Source organism: the organism of the source record quoted next, unplaced genomic scaffold (assembly GCF_019419815.1).
Source record: "Pyrus x bretschneideri cultivar Hongxiangsu unplaced genomic scaffold, Pyrus_bretschneideri_v1 Contig11, whole genome shotgun sequence".
NCBI classification, from domain to species: domain Eukaryota; kingdom Viridiplantae; phylum Streptophyta; class Magnoliopsida; order Rosales; family Rosaceae; genus Pyrus; species Pyrus x bretschneideri.
Genome location: NW_025999402.1, coordinates 6,247,486 through 6,269,130, shown reverse-complemented (window position 1 = coordinate 6,269,130; position 21,645 = coordinate 6,247,486). Strand labels below are relative to the sequence as shown.

The window sequence follows — 21,645 nt, the reverse complement described above, 5'->3', positions numbered from 1 at the left end:
TACAATGGACTAATTCAAGGATCACTTCTATCGATTTTTATTGTAGAGATCAAAATGAAGAGTTATGTCTATTTCAGTGTTCATTTTGGCTAGCATTTTGCTGCGACAAGCCTCGCTCCTCAACAAAATGATTGTGTAACAGAACTAAAATTTGGCCGGCAAATCTAATTTGGAAAATCCGATACGCATTTTCTCGGTTCTTTCAAATCATTTTGGAAAAGTGACATGTTTCTCGGCATAGTAATAAAGAAACACGTAAATTTAACTATTTGATCGAACGAGTAAAACACAAGAACCATTTTAGCATTGAAGCGAAAATATAATGCGAAATACTGATCCAAAAGAAGAAATTCAACGACGACTTGTTTAAACTATTCTCATGTGATTATGAAAAACACAATGTCATCGTTTTTGTTCCCATGAGAGATTAAGACATCAGCAACATTCAACACTTAGAAGTATCTACTTCTATAGCTAAAAAATAAGGAGAAAAAAATGGCGCACTCGCCGAAGCTTCTCTCGATGCTTCACTTCCTACAGTTCATCCTGAAAATACAAAGCACAAGTCGCAAAGATCAGTGAATAGATTACTAGTATTAGTTGAGTAACCGCAAAAGGAAAGAAGCCTACATGTTTCTCAGACTCCTCGGCACTCTCTTCAATTGAGTCCGCTTTAGATTCTGCATCAGAGTCATCTTCAGCATCATCTATGTCGGCATCATCCTCTTCCTCAGCCTGAAAAAACACGGCAAAGCTGTTAGGGACCGCAGAAAAAGATGACACAGCTGATAAATTCTCAGGTGTCAGTTTCGTATGCTTACATCAGAGTCAACTGGATCTTTCGCTTCCTGGTAAAAGGATTAAGGTAACAAGTTAATAAGCATGAATAAAAACACGATTACTGATAGTGAAAATAATTTTGGACTACTCAAATAAACATTAGAGGAAAAAGAGTAGTACCTCCTCCTGCTTTTTCTCTGCCTCTTCAAATGCTGCCTTCTCGGCCTGAAATTAAACGTAAATCAATCAGACATGTTAAAAGAGCTATGGTAAAAGGTATATTATATCACATATCACATACATCTTTTTGTTTGCCCCATGTTTCCTCCGCCAGTTGCTTTGCATACTCCGGCTCATCAGTGATCAAGATATTGTCAAACAGGGTTCCAGATTTCACCTGGGACATTGAGCATCTTGCTTATCAGACTGTGAGAACTGAGGGAATAAAAATAGCAAACCGGGGGATGGTAACAGACAATTTTACCTGCCACAATTCAATTCCAACATACTTCAAGTTGGGGTAAACATACAGCTCAGGGTCATCCTTGAACTCTGGGTTGTCAATCAGTGGTGCCTTCCACTTTCCCTTGAAGTTGGGGTTCTTGATTTTCTGCACAGTTGCAGAGAAAAAGTGAGAGAGCGTTTAAAAGTTGTAACTCAAGCTATTATTCAAACCAGAATTCCACAAACCTTTGGCTTCCATTCACCCTTGTATTCAGGGTTGGGAATGGTTGGGGCAGTCCATTCACCATCTTCCTCATCATCCCAATCTTCCGGCTGAAACACCAAGTCACTTTAGTGATCAACAAAACTCTTCCAAGTATGTGTAATATTTTGGAAACCCAAGTTCAATCATTACCTTCTTGGCATCGGGATCAGTTATCTCCTTGGGAATATCATCATAACCCTACAAACAAACAATGAGAGTCAGTATGCTTGTACATTCAGCACATAAAAAGAATAAGCACAAATGATTAGAATATAAAAGGCGACTACCTCTGGCTTAGTATCTTCAGGGTCAGGAATGTATTCTTTGTCTTCCCAATCTTCAGGCTGCCGATATCAGATAGTTATTAGTCAACACATCAGTTATGAACTTATGATTAGTTTGTTGAAATCTCAAGAATTCAATTATAGATACATACTTTCTTGGCCTCAGGATCCTTGATTTTCTTTGGTGGCAGAAGATCCCAATCACTGTATAGGCTACCAGTTTGTTTCTCTACATTGTCGATAAGGATGCTGTAGGTAGCATCTGGGCGGAGGATAAAAGTATAAACATGAGTGAGTTGGTCAGTCTCACAGGGGACGTCCTTCTTGATCAATTTATTTGTGTCATTGTAGTTAAGGATTGCGTGAACTTTCTTGGTGCTGTATCCACAGATATCTGGCCCAAACATGATACTGCAAACCATAAAAGTTTAAATACCAAGTCAGAAACTATTGAGGTAAAGAGATTGATGCAATGAAAACAAAATAGTCAGACCAAAAGGGGATATCACTTGCCTGTATGGGGTATCACCACCGAATTTCTTCTGATCAACATCACCACTGAGTAACTTGATATAGCCACCACCACAGTCAAGCTTCTGCTCATGTTTCACGGAAAATTGGAATACTAGTGTCTTGTCCTTGTTGCTGAATTCAGGGAACTCAGCTGAAATGGCATAAAACCTGTGGTCCTCACTTGTTTGGATACCTGTACCAAAATGTCAGAATCATAAAAAAAAAAAAAAAAGTCATCAGGACGATCTTCAAAGTATTAAAAATCAAGCAAGGAACACAGTGAAAAATCTGCAGATAACATAAAAACATAGAGACAGAATTGGTTATGAAGAGATACCCTTGTCATTAGCATCTCCATTCCATTTTCCAGAGGTGAAGTTCCATTCTCCGGCAAGGCCCTCATCTCTCTTCCAGTCAGATTTCACCCAACGTTTGTCCCATCCGTCTTTTAGTATTTGCCAAATAATAAAAGAAACAAGAGAAAAAGAATTAGCATAACAGAATAAGAAAAAGAATTAGCATATCACTGGAAACAGTGAAAAGTAAGGAAACAAATAAGAAGACGGGTTAAAGACCCTTTTCAATACTTGTTGAATAAGAAAACATCACTGGAAACTGTGACAAATATCACAGTACAGTATCAGGCAAAAATCTATGCCTTTTCGAGGTCCTACTAATCACACCCTGGCAAGAATGCAACATTACTAGGTGATTGACAAGTTCAACAGCTGAAAGAAGCGCCCCCTCGAGGCCATTGAGGGCTAGAGCAACACTAGAATTTCAATTTTAACGGAACGTATAGGATTTATATTAAATCCGCACCCAATTCATATAGGGTAGCTTAACCACCTTGTGAGACTAGAAACCTTCGATTTATTGATTTTCTCCATCCAATCCCCATTTTAATTGATTCTAACAAAACCCTAAACCCTACTTTGTTATTTACAAACACTTCACTTATCACATTTACCACCCACACCCACAACCAAACATTTCGATTCGAAAACATAACCAAAACCATAAATCAAGCTGAAAACTCAAAATTCAATCAGATTTCTAATAGATCCAATTGAGAACAGTAAATTCATCTCACACTAATGGTCTTCAGATAAAAATTAAACAAAAAAACAATCAGATCGAGTCGCAGACTCATAACCAACACCGATCCTCCAGAAATGACATCGGATTCAATTCAATTACCGCACACAAAACCTCTAAAACCCTAATCAATTGAAAATGCAACCAAACACCGACGATATCAAATAATCCATACACCTACAGATACACAAGGGAGAAACAGAGAGAGATGTGTATAACCTTCGAAGCGTTCTTCGAAGAAAACCTTGGCGGAGGCGATGGCGAGGAGAGAGAGAAGGACCAGGGACAGCAAGCTCGAGTTGTTTCGAACCCTAAACGCCATCGTTTTCGCCACTGAGAAAGTCTGCAGCTACGGACACTGATGGGAGAGCTCGATCCCGGCGTGCTCTTATATAAATTGGTTTTTGACTGCAGCGGTTAAACAATGGGTAGTAGCTTTGAGGTAAGAGTCAGAGCTGGAAGATGCGACCAATGGAAGGTCGCCACGTTGTCTCGGCTTGTCATTGCTATGAGGTGGCGGGATCCGATTGGGCCCTCACTGAAGTTTTGCGCTGTAGCAATTGAGTGCGCCACGTAGGTTGGAGGAGGAAGGTGTGAGTTTACGGAAATACCCCTCTATTTGGTTTTTTTGTTTTGTTTTTAAAACACAATTAATGGCATTATCCTTGAATTTAATTTAAAGGGATTTGGTCATCTAGAAGAGATTTTTTAGTGTAACCATCACACGACGTAGTACATCACGTGTTTTTATAGAAATGGTGGGTTATGTGTATTAAAAGGTTAATAACTTAAAAATTAAAAAATTTCACCACTTACATAAAAACAAGTGGTATATCATCCGTGTTCCCGTCACAACTAAAAATTTCTCATCCTCTAGAAACATCTAATACTTAATAGGAGGAGATTAGGATTTAGGATTAGGTTCAACAAATCACTAATTCTGATTAAGTTCTTGGGATTTCATATTTAACTCTCTCTAAGTAAACTAAACCCTTTTTGGTTTGAAGGACAATACCTTGGACTGTTCAGTTTTAGTAATTTTGAAGGACAATATCAAAGTCTTACATTTCCACACTGAAATATTCAAGCCTGCATCATACATCAGAATGGAGTGCATTGGATTTGTATTTGGATGTAACATTTCTCCTAGTTATTGTGTTAGATTATGAATTAATGACGTTGGGCTCGTTTGTAATTACCTTTAAAATGGATGGAACAATGAAAATATTTTTGAAATCAATATTTAGTAATGTGAATCCTAAAAAAACACTTAAAGTGCTAGTGTTTCCTACAAAAAGCACCAGTTTATGTGTTTCTTGCAAGAAGCACTTCAAGTTCTTTTAGAACCCGAAAATATTTTCGCTAAAAACTCTTTTATCATTTTAAAAACACTTTCAAACGAACATGTTATGTATAAGATTCAACTTTGTTAATGCGGTCATGATTTGTAGTTTGAAATGTTAAAGTGTGATATCCACACATCCCATTTTACTTCTCACACCTTTTTAATTTTTGGTCGTCGGATCGGATGAATTGAAGAAGATCAACGAACAGAAATTATCAAGGGGTGTGTGAGAAGTAAAATGGGGTGTGTGGATAGCACACCCCTAAATTTATTGATTCGTAAATGATAATTATTATGATTAGTTCTGTTCATTGTACCTTGTTACTTTTGTGATACGATTAAGGGTCAACATGTCTTAAATTCGACCAACTCTAAGAAAGAGAGAGTAAAAGTTTGGACTTGGCCAGTGATTATTAGTTTTGGTTATGTACAACCTGTTTGTGTTGCTTTTGTCTACTGTAATGTACCCGTTCTTTTACATAAGAAGACGGAAGATTTCAACTCAAGATAAATGAGTTCCAAATATTTTGCGTAATTTAATTACCCTCTTCGGCTGGAAGGGTTTACCAAATAAATATATTTCTTTGGATTAAATAAACAATTCTCTCTCAAATGGATATACCTAAGAATAATCGGTGGTGACCTTGCGTAGGACAAAAACATAGAAAAAGCCACATACCTCCATACTATAAGATAAACTAGTTGCAGGCTTAATTTTCTGAATTTTCAGTGTGAGACGGCACTCATTTTCCTCTGCTGTGCAATTCTTTGGATGCTTAGACTGCAAGTCACTCAAGCGTCTAGCCTTCTTACATGATTGGTTTTCATACCATGGTAATTGCCTTTTCTTTGATCTGCTTCTGTTTTCAACTTACCTAACTAAAGTTTTCAACCAAAAGTTTACGTTGGTCGTGTTACTTCTCTTTTCATTGTCGAGGGAGGTTGTCAGTTGATCTTGGTATTTCTCTTTTCAAAGTTGAAAGAGGTCGCAAGTTCAGATTCCGAATTGATTCAAAATGTAGCATGTGTGGAAGTAATTACTTTTGAGTCTAACAACCTTAATTAACACTAATTAGAGTTGGTCACGGCCTAACCTTAATTGGCCCATCCTTGCAGCTCAGATGCCTTAGTAGTGATATTCCAAACTAATCATGTATTATTACGTGAGAAAAATGAAAACATTTGATAATACACATGATAAGATTGGAATGTTGCTATGGTGACTCTCCAAATGAGGTTGTTCTAGGTATTTGAAATTTGATTACCTTGTGGTGTTTAATAACACAATACTTGATGAAAGCACTGGGAGTATTGGAGAAGAGATTTCTCAGGATTTCTTCCATTAAGACTATCGGATCAGTGATTTGGACCTTTGAAATTTAATCCAACGGTCCAAATTATTCTAATTTTTAAAGAGTCAAAATAGGTGGACCATTGCATGAAATTTCAAAGGTCCGGATCACTTGATCCGATGATTTTGATGGAAGAGATACAACGAGAATTCCTTTTCAGAGAATTGCACCTAAACAGATACTTTTTGGAAGGAAGATGCCATTACTGGGATCATAACCAAGTTGATACATATTTTAAGTGGGTTTGGTAGGATAGTTCCACCAAGATTTCCAGATTAAGTGAACTGGATCTTTGAAATTTTATTCAACGATTCGAAATTATTATCGTTTTGAAAAGGCTAAAACAAGTGGACCGTTGGATAAAATTTCAAAAATTCAGATCTCTTGATTGGTGGTTTTGATGGAAGAGATCCAAAGAGAATCCCTACTCGAATAACTAAACAGATACTTTTTGGAAGGAAGATGCCATTATTCGGATCGTATCCAAGTTGATACATATTTTATGTGGGTTGGTAAGATAGTGTGTCATGTCATGTACACGCTAATTTGATCTGCTTTCTCGTATAAATTAAAGTAGCTGAAATATTACTTTATTAAAGGCAAAAAGGAATTGATTGTAACAAATCCACTATCTGTTTTAGGTTAAGCAATACGTGAAGTAACTTTCAATGTAGCAGTAAAAGCAAGATGTGTACGTGGATCTACTCATCAAGTTCTTATTAAAATTGGATCCGCAAAAGAAAAAGCATTTGCTCGTATGCATTTTAAAAAATCTCCTAATTATTTCCGGATAACTAGAAAGAGATTCTTTAAACAGAAAGAGATACATGCATAACCAAGATTGTGGATATATATTGACATGCAACATAGAGTAACATGCATACATATATATACACATATATGGTTCTCGTCAAATTGGGATTAACGAAGCAATAAATATATAGCTTTTACTTAACAACATGAACTACTAATTAGAGTAAGGAGCTCCATCTTGAACATATATCAACAGCGGTTAATTTGACCGTGTTGCAGCTCCATTTTCAAAGCCATTTGAAGAGAAGGCCTCCATGCGCTGCAAAGAATGGAGCAAACACCAAGGACTCGACTGCCATGAGTTTGATCAGAATATTGAGTGAAGGACCTGAAGTGTCCTTGAGGGGATCTCCGATCGTATCGCCTATGACCGCCGCCTTGTGGGGCTCCGAACCCTTCGGACCTAGTGATTTAGCATGTTCTGAACCACCGGCCTGCAGGTGCATCAGAGCAAATGGTATTGAGTTTGATGCTCGCGTTCTAGTAACTGTAACTCAATCGAGCACAGAAGTGTGCTTACCTCTATGTATTTCTTTGCATTATCCCATGCCCCGCCGGTGTTGGATGCAGAAATGGCAATCTAGGGAGGAAAACAAGAGGAAGACGTATTAGCAAACGCCGGTAAATCCAAAAGAAGACGGAGAAATTGAAAATCTACGTGTTACCTGCACGCCGGAAACAAGTGAGCCTGCAAGAATCCCAGCAAGAGTTTCAACTCCAAAGAAGGTACCGGCAACAAGCGGTGTAAGCATGACCAAGGCGCCTGGTGGGATCATCTCCCTTAGGGAAGCATCGGTAGAAATCTTGACACAAGTTGCGTAATCTGGCTTTGCTGTTCCTTCCATGAGCCCCGGAATAGTATTGAACTGCCTGCGAACCTCTTCGACCATTTTGAGTGCAGCACTTCCCACACTCTTCATTGTCATGGCCGAAAACCAGTACGGAAGCATAGCTCCCACAATCAAGCCAATGAAGACTTTCGGTGTCAACACATCAACGGTCTCTATTCCCGCCCTGCTGACATAGGCGCCAAACAATGCAAGAGAAACAAGAGCAGCTGATCCAATAGCAAAACCCTGACACATACAAGAAAACATATCAAAATCGAAATAAGGGATACAAATCATCATACCGAATACTTAGGGACCGTCTGGTAACATTTTCTAAACCGTTTCAGAAAGCGTCTTGAGGAGGTGAATTTGCATTTTCAGTATCCGAGAATGCGCCTAGGTTTGTTTTACCTTGCCAATAGCAGCAGTTGTGTTTCCTGCAGCATCCAAAGCATCTGTTCTTTCGCGTATCTTGTGGCTCATCCCGGCCATCTCTGCAATCCCACCAGCATTGTCGCTTATGGGGCCATAAGCATCAATTGCAAGACCTGTGGAGATCGTGCTGAGCATTCCCAAAGCAGCCACAGCAATTCCATACATGGCAGCCAAGCTAAAGCTAACGTAGATAGCAAACGCAATGGCAAACACAGGAATGATGACTGATTTGTAACCAAGAGCCAGCCCGAAAATCACGTTTGTTGCAGCACCAGTCCTGCATGAATCTGCCACATCCTGCACCGGACTGCAAACCGAAAAAAAGTAATAAGCATCGGAGATTTGATCAAGTGCAACATATTTCTAGCGTTATATTAATCATAATTACATAATTAGGAAATTAAAGGGCTCACCTGTAAGCATTGCTAGTGTAATACTCTGTAGTGTATCCAATAACAAGACCAGCCCACAATCCAATTGATACACAAAAGAAGAGGTACCTACAGCACACATGTAATTCACATAATTATACTAAATGTTATGGGAAAACGAATTAGTGATGAACTAATAAATCGATACACGTGTTATGAAATGGGTGAATTGATAAGACCACGTAATACAAAAACAAAGAATTACTCAGGAAAGAACAGAAATTGGGGATATAAAGAAGCATACCAGTTTTTGACAGCCTTATTGGTTCCAAAGCTGAAAAGAGTGAATTCTGAAGGCAAGGATACGAAAGTGACAGCGGCGATCCCAGCAGTCATAAAAATGGTTGAGATGAGGAGTTGACGCTTCAAGGCGGGTTCGATCTCACTGACTTTCCTGATTTCAAACAGATCGGTTGCGAAAAGGGTTGTTACCAAACAAACCACAATCCCCATTGAGCTTATGATCAAAGGATACGACATGGCGGTGTAGTCATGACCGATGCCAAAGGATGATATGGATGCAACAAACAATGCTGCACAAGAAGACTCGGCATAAGATCCAAACAGGTCAGATCCCATCCCGGCAATGTCTCCTACATTGTCACCCACATTGTCTGCAATAACCTGAGAAAGAAACACAAAATTAAAAGCGCTCATATAACTAAAAGCGCTTCTAACAATGTTTGACAAAGAAAGTATAACACTCAGTATGTCAAAAGTGATGCTCTGCATTGCGAAAATGTAAGAGAAATGAGCAAACAAACATAGTAATAAAGGAGTTGGTAATTACGGCGGGGTTTCGTGGATCATCTTCAGGGATATTTCGTTCAACTTTCCCGACAAGATCAGCACCAACATCAGCAGCTTTCGTGTATATACCTCCCCCAACTCTCCCAAAGAGTGCCATTGAAGAACCTCCAAGTCCATAACCAGTAATTGACTCATACAGTCCTTCCCAGTCATCCCCATAATACAACTTAAACAAATTGATAGTGATATACAGCACCAATAGGCCATTGGCAGCAAGAAGGAACCCCATCACAGCACCTGAGCGAAAGGCGGTAATGAAAGCCTTCCCAACACCCCTCCTTGCTTCTAGGGTTGTTCTAGCATTGGCATAAGTTGCAATCTTCATCCCGAGAAATCCAGAGAGGACGGATGTAAAGGCACCAAGCAAGAAGGCAACAGTACTAAAGAAGGCGTTGGCTAATGCCGGTTTGCACATATTGCCTGTGTTATATGTGCAGGCTTCGCTTTTAGTGCTAAAACCCTTCACTGAGCCAAGGAAGAGGAAGATTATGGTGCTAAAAACACCGACGAAGATGCTGAGGTATCTGTATTGGGTGAACAGGAAGGAGGTCGCCCCTGGAACATCATATGAACCAAAAGTCAGACTTAACAGCCCAAAAAATTGCATAAACTACAAATATGGCAAAAATGTAAACATCAACCAAAAGAATAAAGGGACTGAGGACAAATAAAGCAAAACCAAAATCAGAGAGAATAATTTACTGCCACAAAAGAGCAGCAAGAACATAATTATTCTAATATTTTCAGGTTGTCATCACTACAACAAAATGATGCTTTGACAACGAAATCTTCCGCGAGGAAAATTAAATGGGCAGCTAGAGCATCATTTTTCAGTCCTTGCAGGGAGTAATCAGTGATCATAACCACAATATGATGCTTCAGTGACAAAATCTTTCGCGAGGAAATTAACACGGCAGCTAGAACACAGTTTTGCAGTCTTTTCAGGTGTGATAATGTAATCACTACAACAGAAAGATGCTTTAGCGATGACATCTTCCGGAAAGAAAATTGGAAGGGCAGCAAGATCAAAATTTTTCATTCTTTTTAGGGTGTGACCACTGGTCACTACGACAGAATGATGCTTTAGCGACGAAATTCTAATTAGTCACAAAAGTGTTCTTTTCTAACACATGGGAAACAAGTGAATTTTGAGAGAGAGAGAGAGAGAGAGAGAGAGAGAGAGAGATCACCTATGGAAATGGCATGTTGAATCTCAGCACACTTGTTGGTAACCTCAAGAGAGTTAACACCCTCTTCTTCGTCTGCAATGAGCTTGTCCTTGAACCCATTTCGCTCACCATACACGCCAGAGACCTTCACCTTTGACACCAAAAACCATTGCAGCAAAGCAAAACCAATCCCCACAACCGCAGCCAAGGGAATCACCACCTGAGTCAGTCCCTCACTCAGCAAACCCATCTTCCAAAACGTCACACACAACAATTGGTTCCTTCAAGAATTTTCTGGGTATATCTAAGATATTATATAGCAAAGAAAAGAAGAAAAATGCTTGGTGGGTTTTGAACTGCAACCTCATAAAATCTTAAAATTATGCATGACAACTGCATTATCCAAACCCAGATGATATTTTATTGGGTTTGGATCGGGAGTCTTAGACTACACAACAATGTACTGTAGACGATGGTTTTTAATTGTATCACGTCCGCTTGTTAAATTTCTTTGAATTCTCTAGTGCACATCTAAACCGTTAAGTTTTGCAATATATGGGGTACTCGAGAAATCTCGTTGCACTGCACGGGCTTTGGAAACTGTAAAGCTATGAAGCTTGCTGGTTTGAAAGGCAGGTGCGAACTGGGGGGAGATTCTTGCATGCACCTTGGACTGAGTATAACTGGTTGTTTTGATTAACTGGTATATGTTTTGTCAGAGATGTCTTATTCTCCAAGGGCCACACTTATTTATCATCGATGAGTTGGCCAAATCAGTACCAGCTCCCGTGGATAAACACAAACTCAATAATCACTTAGTAATTCACAAAACTTTCCGTTTGTGTAGAGTACGTCTCACAAAAGCATAGAATCTCCTCAGTTTTGAATTCGTGAACGTGGTATCGCGTAAAAAATCAGACAGCTATGCTGAATATCTTCTCGTTGAAAGGAGGGAGAAAAGACTTTGAGGTGAAAGGAATAATTGAAACCAATTTTGTTCTCAAATGTTAGAGTTACCAATTTTGTTTTCAATTCTTTTACTTTATTTGCATTTCAATTAGGTTATGAAGAATTACAAAGTTTTCTAAAGGAAAAAGGATTATTTACCAACTTTTTATCTCTGCACGCAATTGATTTTAGGGGCTTTTAGATCTAGGTCCAAAAATGTAGAGTGTTTTTAGGAGTGAGTCCAGTTATCTAATTATATGTTTTTATTTCTTTTATACTCATTTTACATTTTCTAAAAATATTAAAAATCAATTAAAATCTTCTAATATTATGCATTTTCCAACTCCAAAATAATATATTTAATATCTTATAACAAAAAAACTAATATACTAACATAAATTTATCTGCAAAACATTCTACCCTAACTCAAGTAACAAATATATGAATGTATATAATACCTATACGTGAGATATGAAACCTAATTAAAAGGTAAAAAAACATAACATACCTACAAGCAAGACACATTAATCTGTGACAGGTTGATTATAAAAAAAGAATTTGTCATATAGGTAGATAAATATAATTAACCTGTGATATAGGTTGATTATTAAAATTAAAAATAAAATCTATAAATGGGGTTTAAAGTAGGAGGAAGAACGAGAAATAACAAAAAGATAAATAAAAAGAAATAAGCAAAGAGATAATTGGGAAGAAATTTGATTTTTATAATAAATCTTATCATTGAACAAATAATTATTGATAATTAGATAATTAAATATAACAAATTGGACTTATTTTAATAAATTGGACTATTCATACTATTGGCTCAAAAAATTGGACTTATATCAAGTTTTCCCTTGATTTTGATTTTAATGCGTAATGTGATGCTAACTTGTATTCCAAATAAATTCAAATTGCTGTCAAGAAACATTTATACAACAAAAATAAATAGTCAATTTTGAATTTTCCTCTTCCAGGCTTGAAAATATAAACAATTCTCATAGTAAATGCAAGCTAATTTAATTATCGTAGAAAATGTCTATATCAAGTCTCATATTCTTAGGAGACTGTAGGTAGTAAGTCTTCAAGAATCGGTACTTTGAACTACTTATATAAAGAATAATTAAACTTGAGTGTAAAAAGCGATAGTATTTTTGTCAGCTGACCTAATTCACGTCTGCAAAATATCAATAATTTAAGAGGAGAGCAATCTCAATATTATATGCTTAGTGGGGAGAATAGAATTCTTAATTGTATTCTAAACAACCAACACGTTTACCGCACTTGAGCCTTGAAAGTCTTTGCCTTTACAAATTATTAAAACAAAATTGATTACAATATTTGTAACCAATATCAGTCTGCCACGCATTTGATCCCTTTCAAGTAGAAATTAGTCATTTAGTATTACAGTTTAGTTGTATTTGAGGTATTAGGTTCGATTTTTGCCAAAAACGAATTTGAACTACATTATTACTAGCTTATTATGAAGTTAACCCCATTTTCCTTCCCTTTAGTACATAAAATATCGCTCGTTCAAATAAAAAAAAAAAAAAAAAATTAGCGATAGGAGCTCAACTATTAAGCAGTCTAAAGCTACTAGTTTAGACTAATCTCAAACTTGATTAGGACTTTACCCTTTGTTTAATAGAATATTGATAACGATGTGGAAACAGTCATGTAAAAATGATTAATTTTTCAGCTACAAGATTGAAGATTCAATGAATTAGGATAAAGAAAAAAGATTGTAAACATTTTGGAAAATGGTATTTCCAAAGTTAAATTTGAAGTTTGCTTCCAAAAGAAAACGACATCAGAGCTTACCGAATAGACCAAGGCAAACATTAACGAGGAGTGAAACTTACAATGCAATGCTACCGTAACACGGTAACTCTGTCGCATAGGAGTTATTCTTTGTAACGAGGGAGCTATGGACGTCAATGTGCATTGGAATTTGGAGTCGGCCCAAGTGATGAGAGGGTGAAGTAACGAGTTAGGATTAAGAGACGTCAGAGAGTTCGTTTTCCCCCATTAACACACAGAAAAAAGGGACTTCAGAGCTTACACTAAGAGAGAATGGCAGAGTCATACCAAATATCCAAGTGATGAGAGAAGTTTAACAACATACACAGAAGCCGAAAAGTGCAAAATTAAATCATATGAGCAAAATTTGAGAAGAAAACATAGCACAGCAGGTTTTTCTTGTAAATTGTTACTTACAAGAGTTCATGACATTTGAAACCCAAATCCATTGTCCACGTATGATCGGACAAAGGAGCAAACGGCGAAGTAAGGAGAACGCTGCAGTGCCAACTGCAGACCTCGGCACGCTTGCCTTCGGCATCAAACCTAAAACCATTTTCCGCAGAGAATAGCAAGTAACCGTGTCGAAGCACGAAAGGATTGATCTTCTTATACCCAGACATTGAACACAAAGAACCATTGAACTAAACTAGTGTTGCAAAGCCTGGCTGGCCCAAGACGGTACAGGTGCCCGAAACATCACTGGAAGACCAGTAACAGGGTGTTCAAGAGACAAGCTCTTATGGAAATTCCAAGATACTGACAATGCGAGCGGATTTGATGTGTTCGTCCACTCCTAGGACGGGGTCTTACTAAAATCTAGTCGTTTGGCAAGATGGAGCTCAGGTGGATGGTTTGGGTCCCTGCAACTGATAACTTGGACTAAAATCAGTGTTCAAGAAAGAGTAACAAAAATCAACTTTTCCAAGGAAGCACTTTTCCGACTCACTATGTGATAGGAATCAAAACTCAAAATTTCCCGCCCATTGCAAGTAGTCAGTATCTCCCATCCAATGAACTTAGAAAGCGTTTCCTAAATTTGATTATGGCTTTTCGAATAAGCAGAAGTTGTTGCCAATTGGCTTGGAGAATCTACAACAAAACTAAACCCTGATCCCAGCTAATTTCCACTGATTACATGAATTTAAAACTCTTTAGGATTGAAGATCATATTCCTCATTGTACTGAGAAGCAGTTTTAGAATAAGCCAACTTAACGAGAAAAGCACTTCTCTAGGTTTCATCTTGGAAACAAGAAGCAGACCAGAAAAAAAAGAGAAGAGTTAACCTGGCTCACCTAACTCGGCCGAGTCACAGAGAAGCTGAGGGACCGGTTCCAACGAGCCACTGGTCCTCGTAAACTTCGCTGTTTCTCGAGAGGGAAAAGAAGCTGGATTTGGAAGAGGCGGACATGGCTCTCGCCAGCTCTATGTGCTTAGAGATGGCGGGGAGTGGCGGGGAGAGGGGCACGGGGTAATTCTGTGGGGTTTGGAGGGCATTTTGGGAACTGGGATTTACGGCGTCGGCTTGGGCTGACATGGTGACTGAGCAGCGGCTGAGGAAGACGAAGGCTTTGGGGAAAAAAGGCGACTGTATTTCAAAACGTCATCGTTTCATCTTTTCATCTTCTAGGTCAGCAGCTCCTGTATTTTTAAAACCCTCAATTGGAGTTTCTGTTAAACCTCAAAAGATTCAAACATCAGAAAAATGTCATCTTTCATGCTTAGAAGGAGAGCAAGTAGTAGTGGATCCTGGCAGCTTCTCTGCCCAAACCCAGAAGCCAAAAGCGGCTTTTTTCCATTTCTGCTTTTCTCTACTCTGTCTGAATCCCAACCCAGAAATCTATATCGACCCTCAAGCCCTCAAAATTTACCAAATCCAATTGAAAAACACAGGATTTTGGATTCTGGGGTTTCTCCATTTCCTCCAATACCTCAGAATCCCCATTTGGGTCTCTCCAAAATCACCCCTTTCCGATTAGTATCTTTATTTCGGGCTCCAAGCCTCATGCCTTAAGCTCTGGGTATGTTGCTGCGGGGGAAAATGTCACTGGGTCTGGTGTATTGGGGCTGCCAATGGTGAGAAGTTTGTATTCGGGTCGTGGCAGTTTCGGGTTGGTTTGCTTGTTTGGTACTCAGGCTGCGGTGGAGCCGTCGACCTGTGATGGGACGGTTGATAGAATCATTGCTAGTGAGTGGCCGATTCTGGGTGTGAACGAGAGTGATTGGAAGAGTCACGCTGCTGCAATTGCACAGTCCATTCATCTTATTAAGAAACGTTTGCAGGTACAATTAAAATTAAAACATTCCATTGTGTTCCTCTGTCAATAAATTCAATGTATGTTGAAAATGTGGGGATTGGCTGAGAGAAGTTTCCCTGGTGACTAATCCGTCCATTTTCTCATAAACACGTTGAATCTAGTGACTTATCGAATCCAATCCAATCCTAGACACCAAACAAGGCCATATGAGTTTATCTGGAAGCATAACTTCGTTTCTTATGTTGAGGATTCAATCATTTGTTTCTTATGTTGAGGATTCAATCATTTGGTATGGTTGATTCTCTGTTTGTATTCGAATATTTCCGCTTAGTTTTGAAGTACGTCTTCTGATTATGGTGGCAGTGGAAGAAGTTGCTGGTTAGGTTGGATATGTTATCAGCAGAGGTGAATAAGCCAGACCTGTGGAATGATCCTGTACATGCAGGGAAGATAAGCCATGAACATGGTTCACTTCTGGATAAAATGAAAGAAGTGCAGGCATTTGAGCAAGAATTGCTCGAGCATATAGACGTGGTGAAGCTTGCCCATGAAGAGAATGACGCAAAGCTGGAATCGGTGGGCCTTCAATTCTTCTCATAGGCATGTTATTTCATGGTTTTTGCCGTCTTGAATAATTAGCACCAATATGATGTTTTATTCACTGGTTATCGTAGATTCAATTTATGATGTACGCCAAATAGTGAAAAGTCCATGCTAGTATCTGTTTTTCAGTGAATAGGAAAAAAGTAACGGACATATAACATTGGTAATAGAATCAATGCAGTAACAATATACGATCTACATTGATGCAAAGAAGGATCAATTGAACTGGTCATATTTGAATCCTTTCCATAAAGTTGAATCCTTTCTTTTAAGTTATAAGGTACTTGAGAGTTGAGAACAACGTGCATTGTGCTTTTTAGTTAGTTGTACGGATTCTCATATGCAGGAATCCATGAACGCTTTGCTTAATATGAGAAGAACTTCAAAGGAGAAGGAGATTGAAGCTTTGTTAGCTGGGGAGCAGGATCCTTGCTCGTGTTACATTGAGGTCCGTTTGATATATGAATCGTGTTTTCTGCATTAATATTTCCTATATTCTATGAAACATGTATTGGTGGTGTCTAGTTGTTGGTATTTTGTACTCATTATATAGATGTTATAATGGTGAAAGACACTGGTTGCGATTAATCTATGCCAACCAGACCTTAGATAGTATTGTGCCATGTAGGTTCAAGCAGGAGCTGGGGGTACAGAGAGTAATGACTGGGCAACAATGGTCATGCAGATGTATAAAATGTGGGCTCAACGACACAGATACGACATGACTGTGGTGGATGAAATGCCTGGTGCGATTGCGGGAATCAAGGTTCATCTTCTATCCACTGATCCTTTGTATTTGCGAATGGATCCATGAAACATCTGTAGCAATTATTTGCATGGTAAGGAAAAAGAAATCGGCTTATCCCAAGCATGTGCAAATCCACTGTCCCACCCCAATTATATTCCAGTAAAGCCTTTAAACTGAAGAGTATGCTAATGTTCTGACTTCAGATCAATCTGTTCTTGCAGCAGGCAACAATCAAGGTTGACGGTGAATATGCTTTTGGATATGCCAAAGCAGAAGTAGGAGTGCACAGGTTGGTACGGATCTCACCTTTTGACAGTAATAAGCGCAGGCACACTTCATTTGCTGCTGTTACTGTGACTCCAATCCTGGGAGATGCATCTGAGCATGTACAAAATAATGAATCTGATCTGCGCATTGAGCAATTTCGTTCTGGGGGAGCTGGAGGCCAGCACACAAATACAACTGATAGTGCTGTGAGGATTGTTCACATTCCTACAGGAATTACTGCTACTTGTCAAAATGAGAGGTGTTAAAACACATTTTCGTTTTTTATATTTGGAACTAAGAATTGCCAACTTTCATCCTAATCACGGAGTTTCCTTTTTCTTCAATGTACAGATCACAACATCAGAATAAGGCTTCAGCAATGGCTGTTATTCAGTCACGAGTAGACCAGCTTGAGATGGCGTGCCAGAATAAGATGAATGTGCAGTATTCACAATCTTTTACCGACATAACCTGGGGAAGCCAGACACGCAGCTATGTGCTCCATGTATGCTCTAGCCTCTAGAACTAGCAGAACACTATCCCCAATTCCTTGAAAACCCAAGTCACGTAACTTCCATTGCTACTTTTAATGCAGCCATACTAGATGGTGAAAGATCTTCGGACAAACTATGAAGTCTCAGATCCTGATTCTGTCCTTGAGGGAGATGTAGACGGCTTCATCTTGAGCTATTTATCTGCTTGCTTGGATAGAGATGAAGATGACAACTAAAACGAGTCTGGAGAATCCGACACTGCATATCTTTGCCAAGGCTGAGCCTGTGCCGTGTGTCCAGACATCAAACTTGTAGGTTTCAATCATTTGACTGCAAATCTTTCAGCCACGCCCGCGATGGTGATCCATACAAAGACAAGAAGAATTTAGGAGTGCATGGCATTTGTATATTCAGTTAATAGGAAGGGTCGTGAAAACAAAGCAGATGAAATGTTTTGGCGGAATTCCATATGATGTCTCAGGCCAAGTGATTTGTTTGGTGAAATATCAGTTACCTAAGTTACAACCGATATTTCCGTTCAAATTTCGACAAAAATTGTATGAGACTCGCCTGCATGGTTAAAAAGCGTCTCACGTACTACTTTCAGACGGAGTTTAAACGAAAATCGCGATATATAAGCATGATTAATAGTTTTCTCACCACCCGTTAGATTGAGGCATTCCTACTACAACCACAAGAATGAACAATACAATTTGATCAAGTGTTTTTGATATGAAATTAACTCATACACCGGGGAAAGGAATCCTCTCTGGATCCCTTCCACCAAATCTTACCAATCAACAAATCTCGGCTCTTGAAATTTGATCAAATGGCTAAAGTAATTATAAACTTTAAAGGAGTTCACTGTTTTTAGCCGTTGCATCAAATTTCAAGGACCCGGATTTGTTGATTGGTAGGATTTGGTGGAATCCGAAGAGGATTCCTTTCCATACACTGGCCCATCATAAAAAATAAGGAAAACTAATGGAAAAAAAACTTGAAAATTTTAAGTTTTAACGATAAAGAAAAAATAAATGGTAAATTGAATAGTATCAAGATTAACTTTTTAGTATAAAAATATAATTTTTCGCTAAAGTGAAATTAATGAGAATATTTCGTTAAAATTCCCTAAAAAAATATGCTACCATTTTGTGCATGTTATTTCCTCCTTTTCATTAGCTGGGCCTTTGGGCTTAGATTTAATCTATATTCCTGTTTTACCCCTGCTAAGTTTGCATTATTACATTTCTACACCGACAAAAATGCCCAGCACTCGTCTTTCCTCCTGATTTCTTCCTGCCTGTGGGGCCTGGTCGTCGTCTTGGCTTCCAATTGGAAAATCTTGCGCGTCTTCTCCTCATCTCCTCACCAAGCAGCCACGATCTTTCAAGTTGAAACTCCTCTCCTTTGAATTTCACATCAACAGCATCTCCCTATAACCAACCCAGGAGCTGGGTTCGGATTCAAGTTTTCCGACAGTAACAGACGATTCCTCCGACGCCCGCCATCGAGGTTAGTCTGAAACGATTCCTACCTTGTTGACCTATTGCATGTCAAAATCTGCTTCAAATTTGTGATTTAATATGGTTGGGCTTTAGAAAAAATTTCATGATTTTGTCTAATCCAGTTTAACGATTAGAAATTTCGCCTGCGGACTGCAATTTCATCTGCTCCAAACAAATAGATTATTTTTAATCTGAATTTATAAAATTATATATGTTCGAATTTGTTTTACATCTCATTCAGTTCGATTTAGGGTTGGGTTTTAGGGTTTCCTGGCCTGAGTTGTATGTAAAGAAAAAAGAGTGAATTTTTTGTATCGTAAAGACACGAGTCTGATATGTTCAAGTAAGATGCCGAGTCCTCTTGCATTCGTATAATTACATTTGTGAGCTGCTTTTCTGGGTTTTTGTTGATTTGTTTGCTTATCTGGTATATACAACAAGAGTGACACCGCCACAAACATTATCAATTTATACATGAAAAGCGTAACATTGGGCCAATTTAACCATTTATTTTGAGCACATATCAGCAAAATAATGAAACATATGACAACGGGGTTTTTTCAAGTCAATTTTGTTGGCATATTGTTGTTCATGGAAGTGTTGATTTGATAAATGCGAGTGCTTTTGGCGTGTGACATTTTGATATATTCTTCATTATGAAACAAGGAAGAATAGGAAGAATGTGTAATATATGATCTCTAACCATTCAACTTAGTTCCAAGCAATATTGTTTGGTGAAATGGTTGTGCTACGATATTGGAGAAAATTAAAAATATTTAAAATTCATTTTGATGAGGTTCTCATTCTCCAGGTGAAATCCGGATACCAATTCTCAAGATCAATGCCACAAAGTGGCATATGAAGCAAGGGTCTTGGATTAACGAGAAATAGTATCAAATACCTGTCGTTTACAGTTAGGGCTTGCACAGAACAAGATCGAGCGCACGCAGAGAGGGATCAGAATTGGAATCGGAATCCTAATCAGAGAATTAGGGCTTCCATCTTTTGAAGAATTGGGGTCGCGATTGTAAGTTTTCAGTAGAATTGAAGAATGGGTTCTTCTCCGGTGATAACCCCAGAAGACGTATTGTTGTCTCTGATGAACGATGGCACCATTGATTCTCTCAGATTAAAGATCATCAATCAGCTTAAATCCAATGTAATTCTCTCTCTCTAAAATTAGGAATTTTGGAGCTGAAATTGTATGTTTTTTGTTTGTGAAATTGTAACGGTGATGGTTAATGGGCATTTGCAGGAGGAGCTGAAGAACACGACTATTAAAATGGCGGAGCAGAGCAAAGTTCTCAACACTCCCGGGGCTGAAAAACAGACAAAAAGAGAGCTTTTTGACGCATTAAGGCAGGAGCTTGAAACCCAAGTGCTCGAAAAGGCCTCCAAGTCCGTTTGGGAGTTGATTTTAGACAACAATGGATTGGGGAATGAAATCAGCGGAACGGTTGAAAGGGTTTTCTGCCGGTTGAGCGGCCGCGAACCGCCTCTCTTTCCTCCTCCGGCGGATGCCAACAATGCCGTTGCCAGTGTCAATGCTAATGCGGATACCAGTGCCAATGCCAAGGCCAGTGGCAATGACAAGGAGAACGGAAAAGAGAAAGGAAAAACGAAAGGGAAGGCAACGGCAACAGCAAGCAATTCACATGAGAAGGAGAAAGCACCAAAGAAGCGAAGATACAGTGAGATAAATGCACAAGGACAAGGAGAGGAAAATCAAGTTGCAGCAAAGTCTGATGAACCTCCAGCTGCTGTACCTGAAGAGTCACAAGTTCTGAAGACTTGAGCTAACTGCTTCCCCAGGCCAATCTTGTTTGAAATTCTTTGGTTGATTTTGTTCTAGTTAAAATCTTACTGTTAGGGAAGAGTATATTGCACATTCGGATTCTCTAGATATGGGTTAGGGCGATTGACTAGGTCATTGTGCCGGTCTTGTTGCATCTGCATTTTAATTCCTCTTCACGTGGATTAGAGTATCAGTTTAGAATATCGCTTTGTCAGAAAAGAAATATCGTCAGTCTTGTGTAACAGAACTTATCTATTTAGTATGCCTCTTGTTTATGTACGTTGAGAAGATGAACCCCTTTGTGCTCTGCTGACAAAGGGCTTTTGAAATATCAACTTTTCTTGGATTCAAAATAACTTGTATGATCGCTGGATATTGAAGTTTTTATACTTTAGATTAAATTGGATCAAGCAGGTTATTACAAAATCCTTGAGTCGGAATCAGAGAGATTTTCCGTGAAGTGACTATTTTGTGTACTCAATCTTGAAGAAATTTCAAGAACAACCTTGGACTCGTCATTGTTTGACAAAAAAGCACTGCCAATGCTGAAGCCAGAATGCAGCTTTTGGAAAAAGTTAGCCACAAAGGAAAAGTTAAACTCTAATAAACCAAACAAACAGAGGATTAAGACTATCTAATCCCCCCTCTAGAAAATTA

At 38.6% G+C, this 21,645-nt stretch overlaps 3 protein-coding genes and 1 pseudogene across 3 annotated transcripts; 2 read left to right on the top strand and 2 right to left on the bottom strand.

Moving 5' to 3' along the window:
* Positions 1-282: 282 nt before the first annotated feature.
* Positions 283-3,777, bottom strand: LOC103930566 (calreticulin). The gene is made up of 13 exons (XM_009339914.3): positions 3,604-3,777; positions 2,624-2,731; positions 2,287-2,479; positions 1,926-2,184; positions 1,777-1,833; positions 1,640-1,687; positions 1,471-1,557; positions 1,265-1,390; positions 1,082-1,177; positions 961-1,005; positions 822-848; positions 631-735; positions 283-546 (listed from the first exon to the last, which is right to left on the bottom strand). Exons 1-13 carry the CDS (start codon positions 3,704-3,706, stop codon positions 535-537), a joined length of 1,266 nt encoding a protein of 421 aa, XP_009338189.2. The 5' UTR covers positions 3,707-3,777; the 3' UTR covers positions 283-534.
* Positions 3,778-6,984: 3,207 nt separating this feature from the next.
* Positions 6,985-11,044, bottom strand: LOC103930565 (pyrophosphate-energized vacuolar membrane proton pump 1-like). Its single transcript, XM_048576407.1, has 8 exons — positions 10,591-11,044; positions 9,381-9,955; positions 8,835-9,214; positions 8,573-8,659; positions 8,136-8,466; positions 7,560-7,970; positions 7,415-7,474; positions 6,985-7,328 (listed from the first exon to the last, which is right to left on the bottom strand). The coding sequence occupies exons 1-8, from the start codon at positions 10,817-10,819 to the stop codon at positions 7,122-7,124; spliced, it is 2,280 nt and encodes a 759-aa protein (XP_048432364.1). The 5' UTR covers positions 10,820-11,044; the 3' UTR covers positions 6,985-7,121.
* A 3,970-nt stretch (positions 11,045-15,014) lies between these two features.
* Positions 15,015-18,350, top strand: LOC103930564 (annotated as a pseudogene).
* A 674-nt stretch (positions 18,351-19,024) lies between these two features.
* LOC103930563 lies at positions 19,025-21,341 on the top strand. The gene is made up of 3 exons (XM_009339910.3): positions 19,025-19,200; positions 20,005-20,352; positions 20,449-21,341. The coding sequence occupies exons 2-3, from the start codon at positions 20,245-20,247 to the stop codon at positions 20,986-20,988; spliced, it is 648 nt and encodes a 215-aa protein (XP_009338185.2). The 5' UTR covers positions 19,025-19,200; positions 20,005-20,244; the 3' UTR covers positions 20,989-21,341.
* Positions 21,342-21,645: the final 304 nt, after the last annotated feature.

Bases quoted from the DNA above. Each gene is read 5' to 3' on its own strand.
- LOC103930565 (XM_048576407.1), bottom strand. From the start codon at position 10,819: ATGGGTTTGCTGAGTGAGGGACTGACTCAGGTGGTGATTCCCTTGGCT. The intron at 7,475-7,559 runs GTAACACGTAGA...TTTCCTCCCTAG, and splicing joins CACTTGTTTCCGGCGTGCAG to ATTGCCATTTCTGCATCCAA. The intron at 7,329-7,414 runs GTAAGCACACTT...ATGCACCTGCAG, and splicing joins ATGCAAAGAAATACATAGAG to GCCGGTGGTTCAGAACATGC.
- LOC103930566 (XM_009339914.3), bottom strand. From the start codon at position 3,706: ATGGCGTTTAGGGTTCGAAACAACTCGAGCTTGCTGTCCCTGGTCCTT. The intron at 2,732-3,603 runs GTTATACACATC...AAATACTAAAAG, and splicing joins CTTCGAAGAACGCTTCGAAG to ACGGATGGGACAAACGTTGG. The intron at 736-821 runs GTAAGCATACGA...GTGTTTTTTCAG, and splicing joins AAGATCCAGTTGACTCTGAT to GCTGAGGAAGAGGATGATGC.
- LOC103930563 (XM_009339910.3), top strand. From the start codon at position 20,245: ATGGGTTCTTCTCCGGTGATAACCCCAGAAGACGTATTGTTGTCTCTG. The intron at 20,353-20,448 runs GTAATTCTCTCT...GGGCATTTGCAG, and splicing joins TCAATCAGCTTAAATCCAAT to GAGGAGCTGAAGAACACGAC.